The following is a 13,117-nucleotide window of genomic DNA, read 5'->3' on the forward strand; positions in this document are numbered from 1 at the left end:
GTAACTTTTTTTTTTTTTTCTCCCATCTTTTTTTTAATACATCTATCAGCGGATGTTTGCGAACAGCTGTTCTCTTTTGGTGACACTTTTTTTGTCTAAAACTTAAACACACCGGCTGTGGTATGACCCACCAGCAAAGCAGACCAAGTCGCCAGCAGAACACAAATGAAAAAAACAAAACAAAACAAGTTGGTCATTAGGTGTGCATGACTGAATTGCAGCTGAGTAACAAATCCCCAGAAAATACTGGAATGTCTTACCACATATAACTGAGTAGGTTTAGTGGGTCGGTTCAGTTTGCTCCCTTTGCTACGCCTCTTACTACAGACCTGTGAGTGAAGGGCCCGTTTCCTTCATGATGGAGAGCTGGTGGAGCAGTTCTGCTGAGCTCGAAGCCTGCGAACACGGGCCCTGGTGTCTGAGGTACCCGTGTGGAGTAGGGTGGTACTGTAGAACTATGGGTATGTGCAACTCGGTAACCCCAGGCAGTCGAAATGCTGCCCACGTTACCACCAGGAGCAAAACGGTAGCGAGAACCCCGGTCTGTAAATGTGTAGACAGTCCGATGCTTTAAGTTTCTTTACTAGGTGCATCATAGCAGAATTGCTGTACTTCTACACAGTCTGACCCTTGGTGGGATCTACAGGCAATCAAAGAAAGTCTGGAATAACCTCGTGTGCTTAGTAGTTTGTTGCAAATGGTTTGTAATTGGTGTCTGCTTTAAGATCTGTGATCTGCTGTCACGATACCTCACCATGACGACACACATAAGGAGCATAGATGCACATGCCACCATGTGTCACAATGTGTGATTTGCATCATGAACTTTGACTCGTCTTTTTCTGCACTCATTAGTACATTCGTTCAGACCTCCGATGTCCTTTTTAACAAACTGCCCTGACCTTTCTGTCCTTGATGCTTTGCTGTAGCTTGAGTCTTAGGGTGGTTCAGATTTTTCCACCCGGCGCTGTTCTGCGCTGGTGGTGTTGCCATTTCTTTGGTCCTCATGTTGCCAGACAACAACATCAGATATCAGTTACAAACACCAAATCTGGAATTCTCTCCCTCATGCATGAACGTATGATGCAGTAGCGTACAGTTCTGTCAGGAACCTCTGTTTCTTTAAAATGGAAGAGCTATGTACTAAAGGTCTGTAGATCTGACACGCTTCACCTGACCCTGACGCATGTTCCGTGATATTGAAGCCAGCAGTCTGCACTTTGATTTAGAGTTATTGTTATTTCTAACCTAGTGTGCTGGTGTACACAAAACAGCTGAAGTAGTGGGACTTTTACAAATCGCACTGTAACGTGACACATGCAGATCAAGACGTAGATGTTGTGAATTCCATTTTAATTATACATCATACCAATTTCTAAAAAAAAAAAAGATCCCGTCTTAAGAATTTTTATGATTTTCAACCAGTAGCGATTACGTCAGTCTTATGAGAAGAACATTGTATTCGCATAGTAGACTGAACTTGATCCATACCAGTGTGTGTGTATACATATAATAGCACGGAAAACTGCAGTGACCCAGGTCTGTTTTGTTTTAAAACAGCTAGACAGGCACAATACAGTGCACTCTTTTAAGCTCACCATTTAATAACATTCACTTTGATTTTTTACTGATGAAAACTGTTCAGGAAGCTCCATGTCAGCCACTGGTGCAGAGAGTTTCAGAGTAAAAGTATATGACGCCTTATCTTTGCCTGTCAATGCACACTGGAGCGCAACAGTGATGTTTGTTCACTATAAATCGCATGCACAAATATAAATATCAAGAATCAAATCATTTTTAAAATTACTGCTATAATGCTACTATCTGGCAAGGATGAATTCATTTCAGCTGAGTGTTACTAGGCTTGTAGAGGAGCGTGACCAAAATACACTTATTAACACAGACAAGTTATTTTTAACAAATGATTTTTGGACTCTCCTCAGATGGTGTACTTTGATGTACATACCGATGCAACACTACCACAGAATGTTCACACTCGTGTTAGTTGCAGTACAGAAAAAAATCCACTTTCTTCATAGAATGAGATCTTTCAGGACTTTATTGTAGTTTTACTCCTCTGTTATGCGACACGGCGCTGCAACAGGATACAGTTGTCTTTCGGTGAAACTGACCAGTGTATAGTAGTACAAATTTGAAATTATATTGATATGATAGCTGGCGGGCGTGCAATGCTTTTATATCTGCATATCATCTGATCCATCACATGCTACATAGTGAATACAGTGTTCCACCTTCAGATACAGAGTTAAGAGTACCGAGGATGAGCCAAAAAGGCATTGAAGTACTCCTTTAAACTTCAATTATTTATATTACTTAATAAATGTTAAGTTATTTAGTTAGACACATAAATATGCAGTAATATTTCTAAGATGTAATATGCGCACCAGGAAACTACAATGTTATGAATGTTTTGGACAGTAGAGACACTGTGTAAGTGTGCTGATGATGTGTAAATGTGTTCTGTGGTGTGTGTGTGTTGTAACAATGTGTAAAGATGTTCAGTGTCCTGTGGAGTGTTTGTATGTGTGCTGTATTTTAAAATATTTTGTGGTGTGTGTGTGGTATTGTAACTATATGTGAAGATGTTCTGTAGAGGGTGTGTGTGTGTGTGGTGTTGTAACTATGTGTGAAGATGTTCTGTGGAGGGTGTGTGTGTGTGTGTTGTAACTGTGTGTGAAGATGTTCTGTTGAGGATGTAACTCCTATATAAGGAGTTGTGGGAGGAATCTGACAAAGATCGTACTGTACCAAAAACTATTATTACCGCTGACAAATAAGTAGGTTTTAATTTTAAAAAATACTTGGAACTTTAAAAATCAGCAATGATTCAGAGATTAATCATTTCAGAGCAGAGCACCCTCAGTTTGTCTGTAATGGGGAGGTCTCTGCCATCATCCAGGAGTAGTAAATTCATTCATGTTTCCGTCTGCTTGTTTGTATTGTGTGTATTCCACGATTCCCATGAACGCCATTGAGTGCGGGTCTGGAATGCTGGTCTGGAGTGTGGGAGATTTGCCTCTGTAAGTCAAGCTGACATTTATGCACAGAGCTGAGCTCACCTGTCTGACACCAATTCTATGGACCAAAGAGCCTCAGTGTGTGCGTTGTGTGCATGCCAGTTTTGTCTTCTCACTGTCAAGAAAGGAATATTCTGTTAAGGTTAATATTCTGTTTAGGGCAGAGATGTTTATGATGAGGAGTAGCAGGCGGTGTTATGTGGGTTTATGCCTGTTTGCTTTTATCCATTTTATTTTTGTTGTTTGTTAAAAAGCAGCCTTTTCTCCTTACTACCTGCGGAAGACGGCCATGCTCCGATAACTTCTCCCACCGACCAAACAGTAAAACGACCCTGAACGCGCACACAGGCGGCCGTGAAAAAGTGGGCAGACGCAAAAATATTGTTTCAGCCTCGTGGTTTTGTTTTTGTTTTTGGGCCTCGATCCCCAGGCCTGTCAGGTCGCGATAAAAGAAGTGCCGTCCTCAGCAGGGTCATCTGGGGGCAGAGGCACACGCTGGACTACAGGTGGTGGACAGCATCCCTAATGTCCCGCGAGACACGAGCTCGTCAGTGTTTAAATATGACGCAGCAGGGAGGTGGAGGAGAAGGCGGCAAGTTTGGGTGGGTGGTGGGGTGTTTGGGTTTGAGAGAAAACAGAAAGGGGACTGGAAAGTATGCCAGCTGCATTTCTCAAATAAATAAATAAATAAATTATATATATATATATATATATATATATATATATATATATATATATATATATATATATATATATATATATATTTATTTATCTATTTATTTATTTATCTATTTATTTATTTTTTTAAACCCCACATTTAAAAAAAACCCAAAAAACTCACCCTTTTGAAACTTCTTTTGTAGGTACATGTAGGATTTGGACTTAAATGTGATTGTCTACGTGAGGTGGTGTCAGAGTCCGGTCCTGGAGGGCTGGAATCCAGCAAAGTTTGGTGATTGCTCTGCTCAGTTGAATCAGGTGCGTTTAAGCAGGTCAGTCACCAAACCACGCTGGACTCTGTCTCTCTCAGACCAGGGTTTGACACCACAGTGCTACATTAACTAATATTAGTTATATGCACATTATTAACACTAGAGATACTTTCTCTTCACCTACACAGCATGAGTTCGTCAGTTAGCCAAGAACAGTACTGTTTCTTGCCAACCTAAGATAGCTGATCCCTGTTTATTCAGAAAAAGCAAGATGGAGGAGTGGTCTCTGCACCACAGTGCTGTATGATTACCACTCATCAAATCACAAAGTATAGAATTGCACATAATTTGGTCAAAAAGAGGTGACTGAGAAGCTTTTCGACAATATTCTACTGAAACGGTGTGGTTACCTAATGGAAAACTGTCCACCAAACCTGTAGGTGGCACTGTGGAGCATATCCACTTCACTCACGTCTTCTTCTCATAAGTACATGTGAGGAACTTGCTGCTGAGAGCATAAATCTATTCGTGGTCCTGTGCCAAACAGGGAAAGCGTGGGTGTCCTTCAAAGACAGACTATAACACAACAGACTGCAGCATGTATCTGAGAGAGAGATTTATCTGGGATTGTTTTGCTTTGTTTTGTTTTTACCCCACTTGGAAATAAACATTTAATTTGCTTTAAATGTGATTCAAACATTCGGCAATGTCATTGAGCGTGGCTATGACTGCATTAAACTGAGAAAGGTAACTAAGGTAACATCATAGGCTGTCCATATAGCTTAGGAAAGCACAGAAAGGTGTGTAGGATTCACCGACAGCCTCTCCCGGAGTAAACCGCAACAGGCCGAGGTATTCAAGGGCCTGGGTGAATTAGCTAGGTGATTAAAGGCTATAAATATCTGCGTTCTTCTCTGGGTCAGTGCCTGTGGCCCCCCACATAAACACTTGCCTTCACAGCTAGTACTGGAACCCACTACAGGCCGACAGGTTTGTCTCATGACACACTCTAGTCACGGGATCCGACACCCACTTCCCATCATCTTGTCTTTCCCTGCCTCCGTGTTTCCCACCCTTCCGTTCTCTTCCTGAACGACCTCTTTGCTCGTGAGGGCGATGCTTCCTCATTGATCCGCTAGTTTCGCTTCTCACGTCCGTTGTCGTTCTTTGCCGCAGGAAACGTTGCATTTCAAGCGTTGCTAGATGGTGGTCAGGAGGGCAAACATTCTGTCGCTAGGACTGGAAGATCTGCCTGTTCGATACGGACATTGTTCTCCTAATCCCTCGGTCCTAAAATAACCCAGTGCCCTTGTATTTTCCTAGCTGTGCAGACTCAGACCGTGTTAAAAACTGGCCACCACAGTTGCTCCCGTTAATGTGCCACATTTAAGTCTTTTAGAAGTCGTCTTTCCAAAAAAACAAACCAAATGCGATGTTTAAAAAAATAAACACAAATACATTAATAACTATGTTTAAATTTGACATTGTAACTTTGTCCTAAACACTGTACTTTTACAAGAAGTCTCTTAACCATACTTCAATTATACTTCAATTATATTTGAATTACTGTGTGCATCATAAGAGGTCTTGACACCTCCCAATTTCAGCCACTGCCAAATCCCACCCACTGTTTATGTCTCCTCTGTTGCACAGTATCAAACTGGAAATATTTGAAGTACATTTGTGTCACTTGTGAACACTCCCGGGTCACGTTCTTATCACATGCGTCCATCGCTTCCCTTTAACGCCCGTAATTCCTCTCGCACCAGGCCAGTCTCCGATCGTTCCTGCGCAATATGCTTCCTTTCATTTCTTCACATGCAGTGTGAATTGGATCAAAACATGCGAAAAGGGGGGAAAAAGTTTCCCCTACTCAGACTGTTGTATTAAGCATTTAAGAACTGTGAAACCCAGAATCCAGAGAAGCAGCCTAGTACCAGGGTGTTCAGGTTTTAGACCCATATTATCGTCTATTTCTCCATTGAACCATTTCTGATATTCTGACTGCATTCCCCGTGGCTAGCACGTGAGACACTGTTTGTTTATGCACTGGCTGTAAATGTTTGCAGGTGAACCTGGCGGTTTGTTTTCAGCTGCCATGCATGGAACAGTCAGGACCGCCGTGTGTCTCACGTGCCTGCATCCCAGCTCTCTGTCATGTCCTCACGTCCACCTGTGTAATTTGGCTCAGGGACTGATGAGGTCAAAGGCTGTGGTCAGTAAGTGTAGGCGTTCTTCTAAATGATGCTCTCAAAAGTCTGTGTTCATGGCTGGTGCTCTATTACCAAGAAGAGGCGGGGAGACAGGGGGGGGGGGCGGGAGACACAGAAAATCGGAAAATCTCTGTAGAGCTCTATAGATGATGAGGCACACGTGTGCTTCACTGGCGATGAGGCACACGTGTGCTTCACTGATGATGAGGCACACTTCACTGATGATGAGGCACACGTGTGCTTCACTGATGATGAGGCACACTTGTGCTTCACTGGTGATGAGGCACACGTGCTTCACTGATGATGAGGCACACGTGTGCTTCACTGATGATGAGGCACACGTGTGCTTCACTGATGATGAGGCACACTTGTGCTTCACTGGTGATGAGGCACACGTGTATTTCACTGATGATGAGGCACACGTGTGCCTCATCACCAGTGAAACACACGTGTGCATCATCAGCAGTGAAGCACACGTGTGCTTCACTGCTGATGAGGCACACGTGTGCTTCACTGCTATGATTGATCTTGGATTGACCTTGCTTCTTCTGCACCTGTTTTGTGTGCAGTATATCACCATCTGACATTATATCTCCATCTGACAGTGCACTTCTACTGGTCTAAAGACTTCTGGGTGACAATCACTAATCCATGAACCAGTCATTCCCATCATTTAGTTCCAGATGCTAATGTCTGTTTAAGCCGCTTATGGCTCAAGAACAAAATCAAATCCATTTTATGGTACAAGAGGTTTATTTGGTAAGAGTTTTGTAAACATTTGAGGTAAATGAACATCTACATCAGCATGTTCTTAGAAAAGACTCTTAAGACAGTATTCAAACAGGCTGCTGTTCTGAGCTTATGCAGAGGATTTTTTACCTGGCCGATCAACGTACTCTTGCTATGCAGGAGACATAGCAGCAGTCCCAGATATTATTTACAGTAAAACCAAAGGCTGCAACTAATTACATTACATACACATCTAACTGTAAATTGTAAAACTGGTCAAAGCTAATGGAAGTTTCTTTTACATATCCAGTCTTTCTGTATCCCTTATAGGTTAACAATCCTTCTTCATAACGTGGGAAGCCCATTTCTGTGCTATGGAAAATTGTGTTTATAAATGATCCCATAATATTGTTTATCACTAGCCTCTGTTTTATTATTAAAATACTTTAAGGATATATATATATATATATATATATATATATATATATATATATATATATCCTTAATGGCCTAACTGAACAGAACTGAAATGAGTGCGTAAATGCCACAGAACCACAAAACTACCACAATACTACTTGCTATACCATGAGAGAGATGCCACAATATACTCTAACATAACAAGGAAAACAAAGCATTATTGCTTATATTGTGGCATTCACTCAATCATTATAGTTTGATAGATTCAGATCTGCTGAAAGACAGGGGCTGAGCCACTAATTTCCTGCTATAGTTTGCCATGGATGGTGTCTCTATAAGATGTCTCTAGTTTGGCTTAACTAGACTAGAGACTAGTAGGAAATGAGTGTCTCGCTGTGTTTTCATTGCTGTTTAAGGAGGTAGGATAAGTTGTGGTATTTTCTATTTGGTAGATTAGTTAGTTTTGGCATTGTTTCTAGTTGTTTCTCATGCCTGAAGCTTTTACTTTTCTACCATTTTCTGAAAGATTTCAAGTGACATAAAATTAGTAATTAGTTATGTTATTGCCATCGAAAACAAAGATGGGTTTCTTGGTCTGGCGGTTGGTTGGGTTGATGTTTTAATGTTTGGCCTTGGTTTTCACCTAAATTTTAACATCCTCTTTCCTACCAACACGTAACTGAACGGCAGGATTTACCTAGAAGCGTAAAATGTCATCTATTTACTAAAATGTAAACAATAAGAAAAAAATTGTTTTCAGCACATTCAAACAACATGCATCTACAAATTCTGTAGAAGTACTGTCACAGGCAGAGTGACCCTATAGGCTGTGGATAGTGTGGGCTCATTCTGGAGCCCTTTTAGTGGGGTGGGAGGTGGGATAGTTGTTTTGCAAAGGTTTTGTGTGGTTTTGTAAGCTTACTGGACAGATGACAGAGGACTGAGTATTGATTTCCTTCTAACAGCCGTGGCAGTCAGTAACTGTAACTGTTTTGTACTCTAAAACTAAACAGGAAGGAGAGATGGGTTAGACTTCACTGCTGGAAAGAAATACAGTATTCTCTGACGCATCAGAAGCAAATACATAGTTTTACCAATTAACAAATGACTCCAGTAAAAAAAAAACTGAAACCTAGAAATAAAACCAGTAGAAATTTCAAATAGCACCCGAGTAAAGGGAATCAATACTTGCCCGCTCACGTCATCTGTATTAGTGTTTACTTTCTATATTAAACTGATTTAAGATCATGTGATAATGAAAAAGTGTAAATATATCCACCGTTCTTCTTGAAAGTCATTTCACTCTGGGTGAACCAAATGTAGAGGCGGATGCTGGAAGTTTTTAGATTTACGTTTGTGTGTTGAGATCCAGCACAATAATAAAACAAACCATGCCTTATTGATATATGCAGTTTTAGCTGACAATTTTAATACTTAAATAAACAGTTACGTCTCACTGTTTCATATGTGATACGTTTCCTTTAACACTCCAGGAGTGACAGATATATAGTGTTTGTAGAAGGTGAGCAATTTGAAGAGAGAGACTCTAATTCAACGATTTTCACGCCGATATGTAAGTCAAACATAGCTGAAAGGTACAATCACATTATATGTGATGACACTTACCATCTAAGCAGTGATAAGGTAAAGACATATTCAATACCAGATTCACTGTGATATAGTAATTGCCAGCTTCGTGTCTAGTATCCGTCATCTGATGAAAACGTGCACTTGGTTTCTGTAATAAAAGTCATGATTAGTTTCACTGACACTCTAGCAAGCATTTACACAATGCAGTCAAATGACAACTTTGTCATATTCATTAGTATAAGGCTATAATTACATATAACAAGGAATTTTTCCAATAGCATGGAAAAGCCAAAAGCACTAATGGCAATGCAAGATTATGTTAACAGAATATCTTAAGGAAAAAATGCAATATATATAAAATCCTCATTAAGACATTAAGGCCAACAGGAGGGTTGCAGAGGGCTTGACCTGACAGTGTTTGTCCCATAACTAAATTTCAAGAACACATCTGTTTTTTGCGTGAACAGCCAGGTCATATTGCAAAATATGACACACTGAAGCACTTAACATGTGACCTGAACAAGGCTTCTGTTATCCATCCACTCAGATACCACATAACATCAGACAGCATTCAAGTGCTTTTCCTCAACACTACAACTCACCAACTACAGAGCTGCCAAAGGTCTTTTTATTTTATTATAAATAACCCCCAGATAACATCCAAAAACCTGCTTTTCATCTCCTCCAATGAAAATTCTTTTCAATTTCAATTTATATATATATATATATTTTTTTTTTGTGGTATATATAAAAATCCGAGATCTGGGATTATGGTAACTAAACAGCCAGATGGTCATGTCTTGCTCTTCCGCCGCTAGCTTTGCTAGCCCTACTCAGCCGTCAGAGGTCAGTCAACATGTCGGTACGTCTCCGCGGCGGTGGTGACGACGTGGCCCTCCTGTGACTTCCTCTTCTCACCCCTCTCGCTGCTACCACTCAAGCCGGGGACGTTGGCAGGCCGGCCGGCGCCTCCGGGCCGCCGCTCGTTATCCGAGGAGGCAGAGGAAAAGGAGAGAGCAGGATCGCTGGCCTTCGTCTCCCTGGTCTGCTGCTCCGTGGCCAGGTTGGCCCAGTTCTGCTCGGCGGCCAGCCTATGGTTGCTGGTGTTGATGTGGAAAGGCTCCTGAAGACCGCCGGGCCGTGGGTCGAGCTCGTACCCCGCCGTGGGGGGGGGCCTGCCCGGACTGCAGGAATACCTCCCTGCCCGTCATTACCTCGGTGTAGTCGGGTGGGTAACTGTGGGTGGGAGGGGCGGTTCTCGGGGCAGCGCTTATGGGCTCTGTCGCCGTCACGACAGCGTGGGGCAGAGACTCACGCTCGCGGTATTTGTGGGCCATGCCTTGTTTGAGCTTTTTCCATCCAAGGTGATAGATCTCTAACAAGTTCAGCAAAAGAGACAAGCATGCCACCACAAGCATAAACACAATGAATATTGTCTTTTCGGTTGGCCTGGAGATAAAACAGTCCACGACGTTTGGACAGGGCCACCGTGCGCACTTATACAGCGGACTGATCCGGAAGCCGTAGAGGAAGTACTGACCTACGATGAACCCCACCTCAAACACCGTCTTGAAAATGATGTTGAACACGTAGGTGCGCAGCAAAGCCCCCCTGATGCAGATCTGGCCATGCTTGTCTCTGATTGGTGGTTTCTCCTTCTTCCCCTCGCCGCCCCCTCGCACTCCACTGGATTCCGCCCCCCGGGCGCTCCTAAACGGGAGCCGGTTCTCCTCCTGCAGCCCGCTGGCCGCATGCAGCTGCGCCTCCCCCTCGGTGCACTTCTCCTCCACGCGGACGATGTGCAGGACGTGGCCCAGGTAGACGAGCGTGGGCGTGGACACGAAGATAATCTGCAGCACCCAGAAGCGGATGTGCGAGACGGGGAAAGCCTCGTCGTAGCACACGTTCTCGCAGCCCAGCTGCTGCGTGTTGCAGGTGAAGTCTGACTGCTCGTCGCCCCAGACGTCTTCGGCCGCCGCCCCCAGCACCAGGATCCTGAAGATGAACAGGACGGTGAGCCAGACCTTGCCGATCACCGTCGAGTGCTCCTGCGCGTTCTCCAACAGACGGCCGAGAAAAGTCCAGTCTCCCATGCCTTACGGTTTCTTGCCTGGGCAGAAAGAGGGGAGGGGCATGATACTAGGTGGGAGGGGCATGATCAGAGGACTTGTGGTCAAACTACTGCTATAATCGTGCACGCTAAACAGGACATAACAGCCTCTTGGAGCATCGCCATGGAGAAATCCAAGCAAGACTGTGCAACTGGACCCACACGTCAGAGTCATGTTTGAGCTCAACTGATGACAATTCCCTGAAAGTACCCAGAACGTTAATAAGATCCACTTTTGCAAGCATCCCATTTGCATATCTGTGCAAAATCCAGACACTGAACTACGATGAAGCTGTCACTGTTTAGGAGAGAAAACAACGAATGACAAGAACAGCAAACTTGTTCTGTTAGCGTTAGCGCCCTTCACTATAAACCTCACAGAGGCCTGGAGCACAACAAATTCACGAACCCTTTCTGTTTCTCCATCTAATTAGCTTGCATGGGCCTGGTTTATGGGCCCTGATCTAACCCCTCCCTCCCTCTCTCTCTCTCTCTCTCTCTCTCTCTCTCTCTCTCTCTCTCTCTCTCTCTCTCTCTCTCTCTCCGCCTCGCTACTCAGCAGGCACGTGCTGACATCAACATTATAATGCACAAAAACATGCGGCTGTGAAAAGCCATGTCATCCCCCGAACCAGGTACAATAATATAATCAGGTAATTGTATATTATATAACATAATTAGGTAATTATCATGTATAGAATTATGTAATTATAATGACATTATCTACTACTGTAATTAATTAAATGGGCATCACTTTTAAGACTACAAAGCATCATCATATAATCAGCAGTTTTCGCGGGAGTGTGAACATCGTCAACATTGTCTGAATTAGTTTTTTGCACATCACTGACAAATGTCTATTTGAAATTAAGGATTTATGGCTCATACTTCACCTGTAACTATTAACACTTTAGCCAGTAATGTATAACAGAAACAGCAGTTAATAACAGGACTGTTAGGATTTTAAACATCCTGTACAAAAGACACAACTAAAAAGGAACAGAACTGATATTTGTCAGTACACTGTAGAACTAAATACAAACACAAATAACACACAGTTAGTAATTACTAAAGAAAAAAAGTTACTTACTGAGACGTTCTTGCATTGAGCGTGGTAAATCCATCGACAAATGTTAATGTTCACTTTTTGTGACACCTGAAAAATCAAGTATAACTTCCAGTTTAAAGAGTAGTGTTTATATTTAAAAACGCTCTCATAAAAGAGGGAAGATATGTACATGCCTAGCTTTTATTTCACCTGTAGAAACTGTGATATAAAATATATTCTGACCCATAGCGCTACACTGGGTTTATATTTCACACTAATCCATACTGAACATATGACGTGTGTAACGAGGTGGTCGTTTAGAGTGAATTCTCTCGGTCTTTTCACGCCACTGGATGAGAAGGAAAATTCAGTTTGGTGTTTTTGTCATTAGAAGGCTGTTCCCGCTCCCGCCGAGTTATCTGCTAGGCAGATTTCCATTTGCTGAATCTGGGTCAATTAAATGACTCAGAATCTATTAGCTACACAACGTTTGGTTTTATTGGAATTAATTACTAACCCTAGTAGGCTATTTCAATGTTATGTGTGCAGAGAAAATCTTGTTCGCAGTCCAGGTGCGGGGACAGGCAGACCGACGACAGAGATGGTGCCAGATTTCCCTTTGTAACTGTGATGTCGTCCCGTTATCTACTGACCTAAACAGCTCGTGTTTCAAACATGTCTGCAAAGGTAGTTTTATATAACAGTAAACGCTAGTAGATGGCAATTTTATATAACATTACGAGAATTTTGTGAATAAACCCGATGCATCAGACCTTGGTTATCCCGATTGGGAAATGGTTCAAGTTTAATGTAAACCTAGCTAAAAGAGTACCATAGACTGCAGATGCCCAACACAGATATCTAAAGTAATGTCCAGAGGTGGCTGGTGTCATGATTTGAGTGCGTTGGACCTCGCAAGGCGGTAGCAACCCTACCCTCTCCACCCGACCCAAATCCTGGCAGCTGTGTCCGCTTACCAACCTCGTTTGATGCCAATGTGTTCATGCGCAAACCTCTTCACACGTGGACCCGGGGACCGA

At 42.7% G+C, this 13,117-nt stretch overlaps 1 protein-coding gene across 1 annotated transcript; it reads right to left on the reverse strand.

Annotated features, from left to right (window-relative positions):
• Positions 1-7,417: 7,417 nt before the first annotated feature.
• On the reverse strand, positions 7,418-13,031 carry gja3 (gap junction protein, alpha 3). The gene is given in 4 exon segments (XM_027027940.2): positions 7,418-9,793; positions 9,795-10,090; positions 10,092-11,029; positions 12,120-13,031. Coding segments are annotated over 3 exon segments (1,314 nt in total). The 5' UTR covers positions 11,013-11,029; positions 12,120-13,031; the 3' UTR covers positions 7,418-9,696.
• Between the last annotated feature and the right edge of the window lie 86 nt (positions 13,032-13,117).

Source organism: Electrophorus electricus, chromosome 25 (assembly GCF_013358815.1).
Source record: "Electrophorus electricus isolate fEleEle1 chromosome 25, fEleEle1.pri, whole genome shotgun sequence".
Taxonomy (NCBI): domain Eukaryota; kingdom Metazoa; phylum Chordata; class Actinopteri; order Gymnotiformes; family Gymnotidae; genus Electrophorus; species Electrophorus electricus.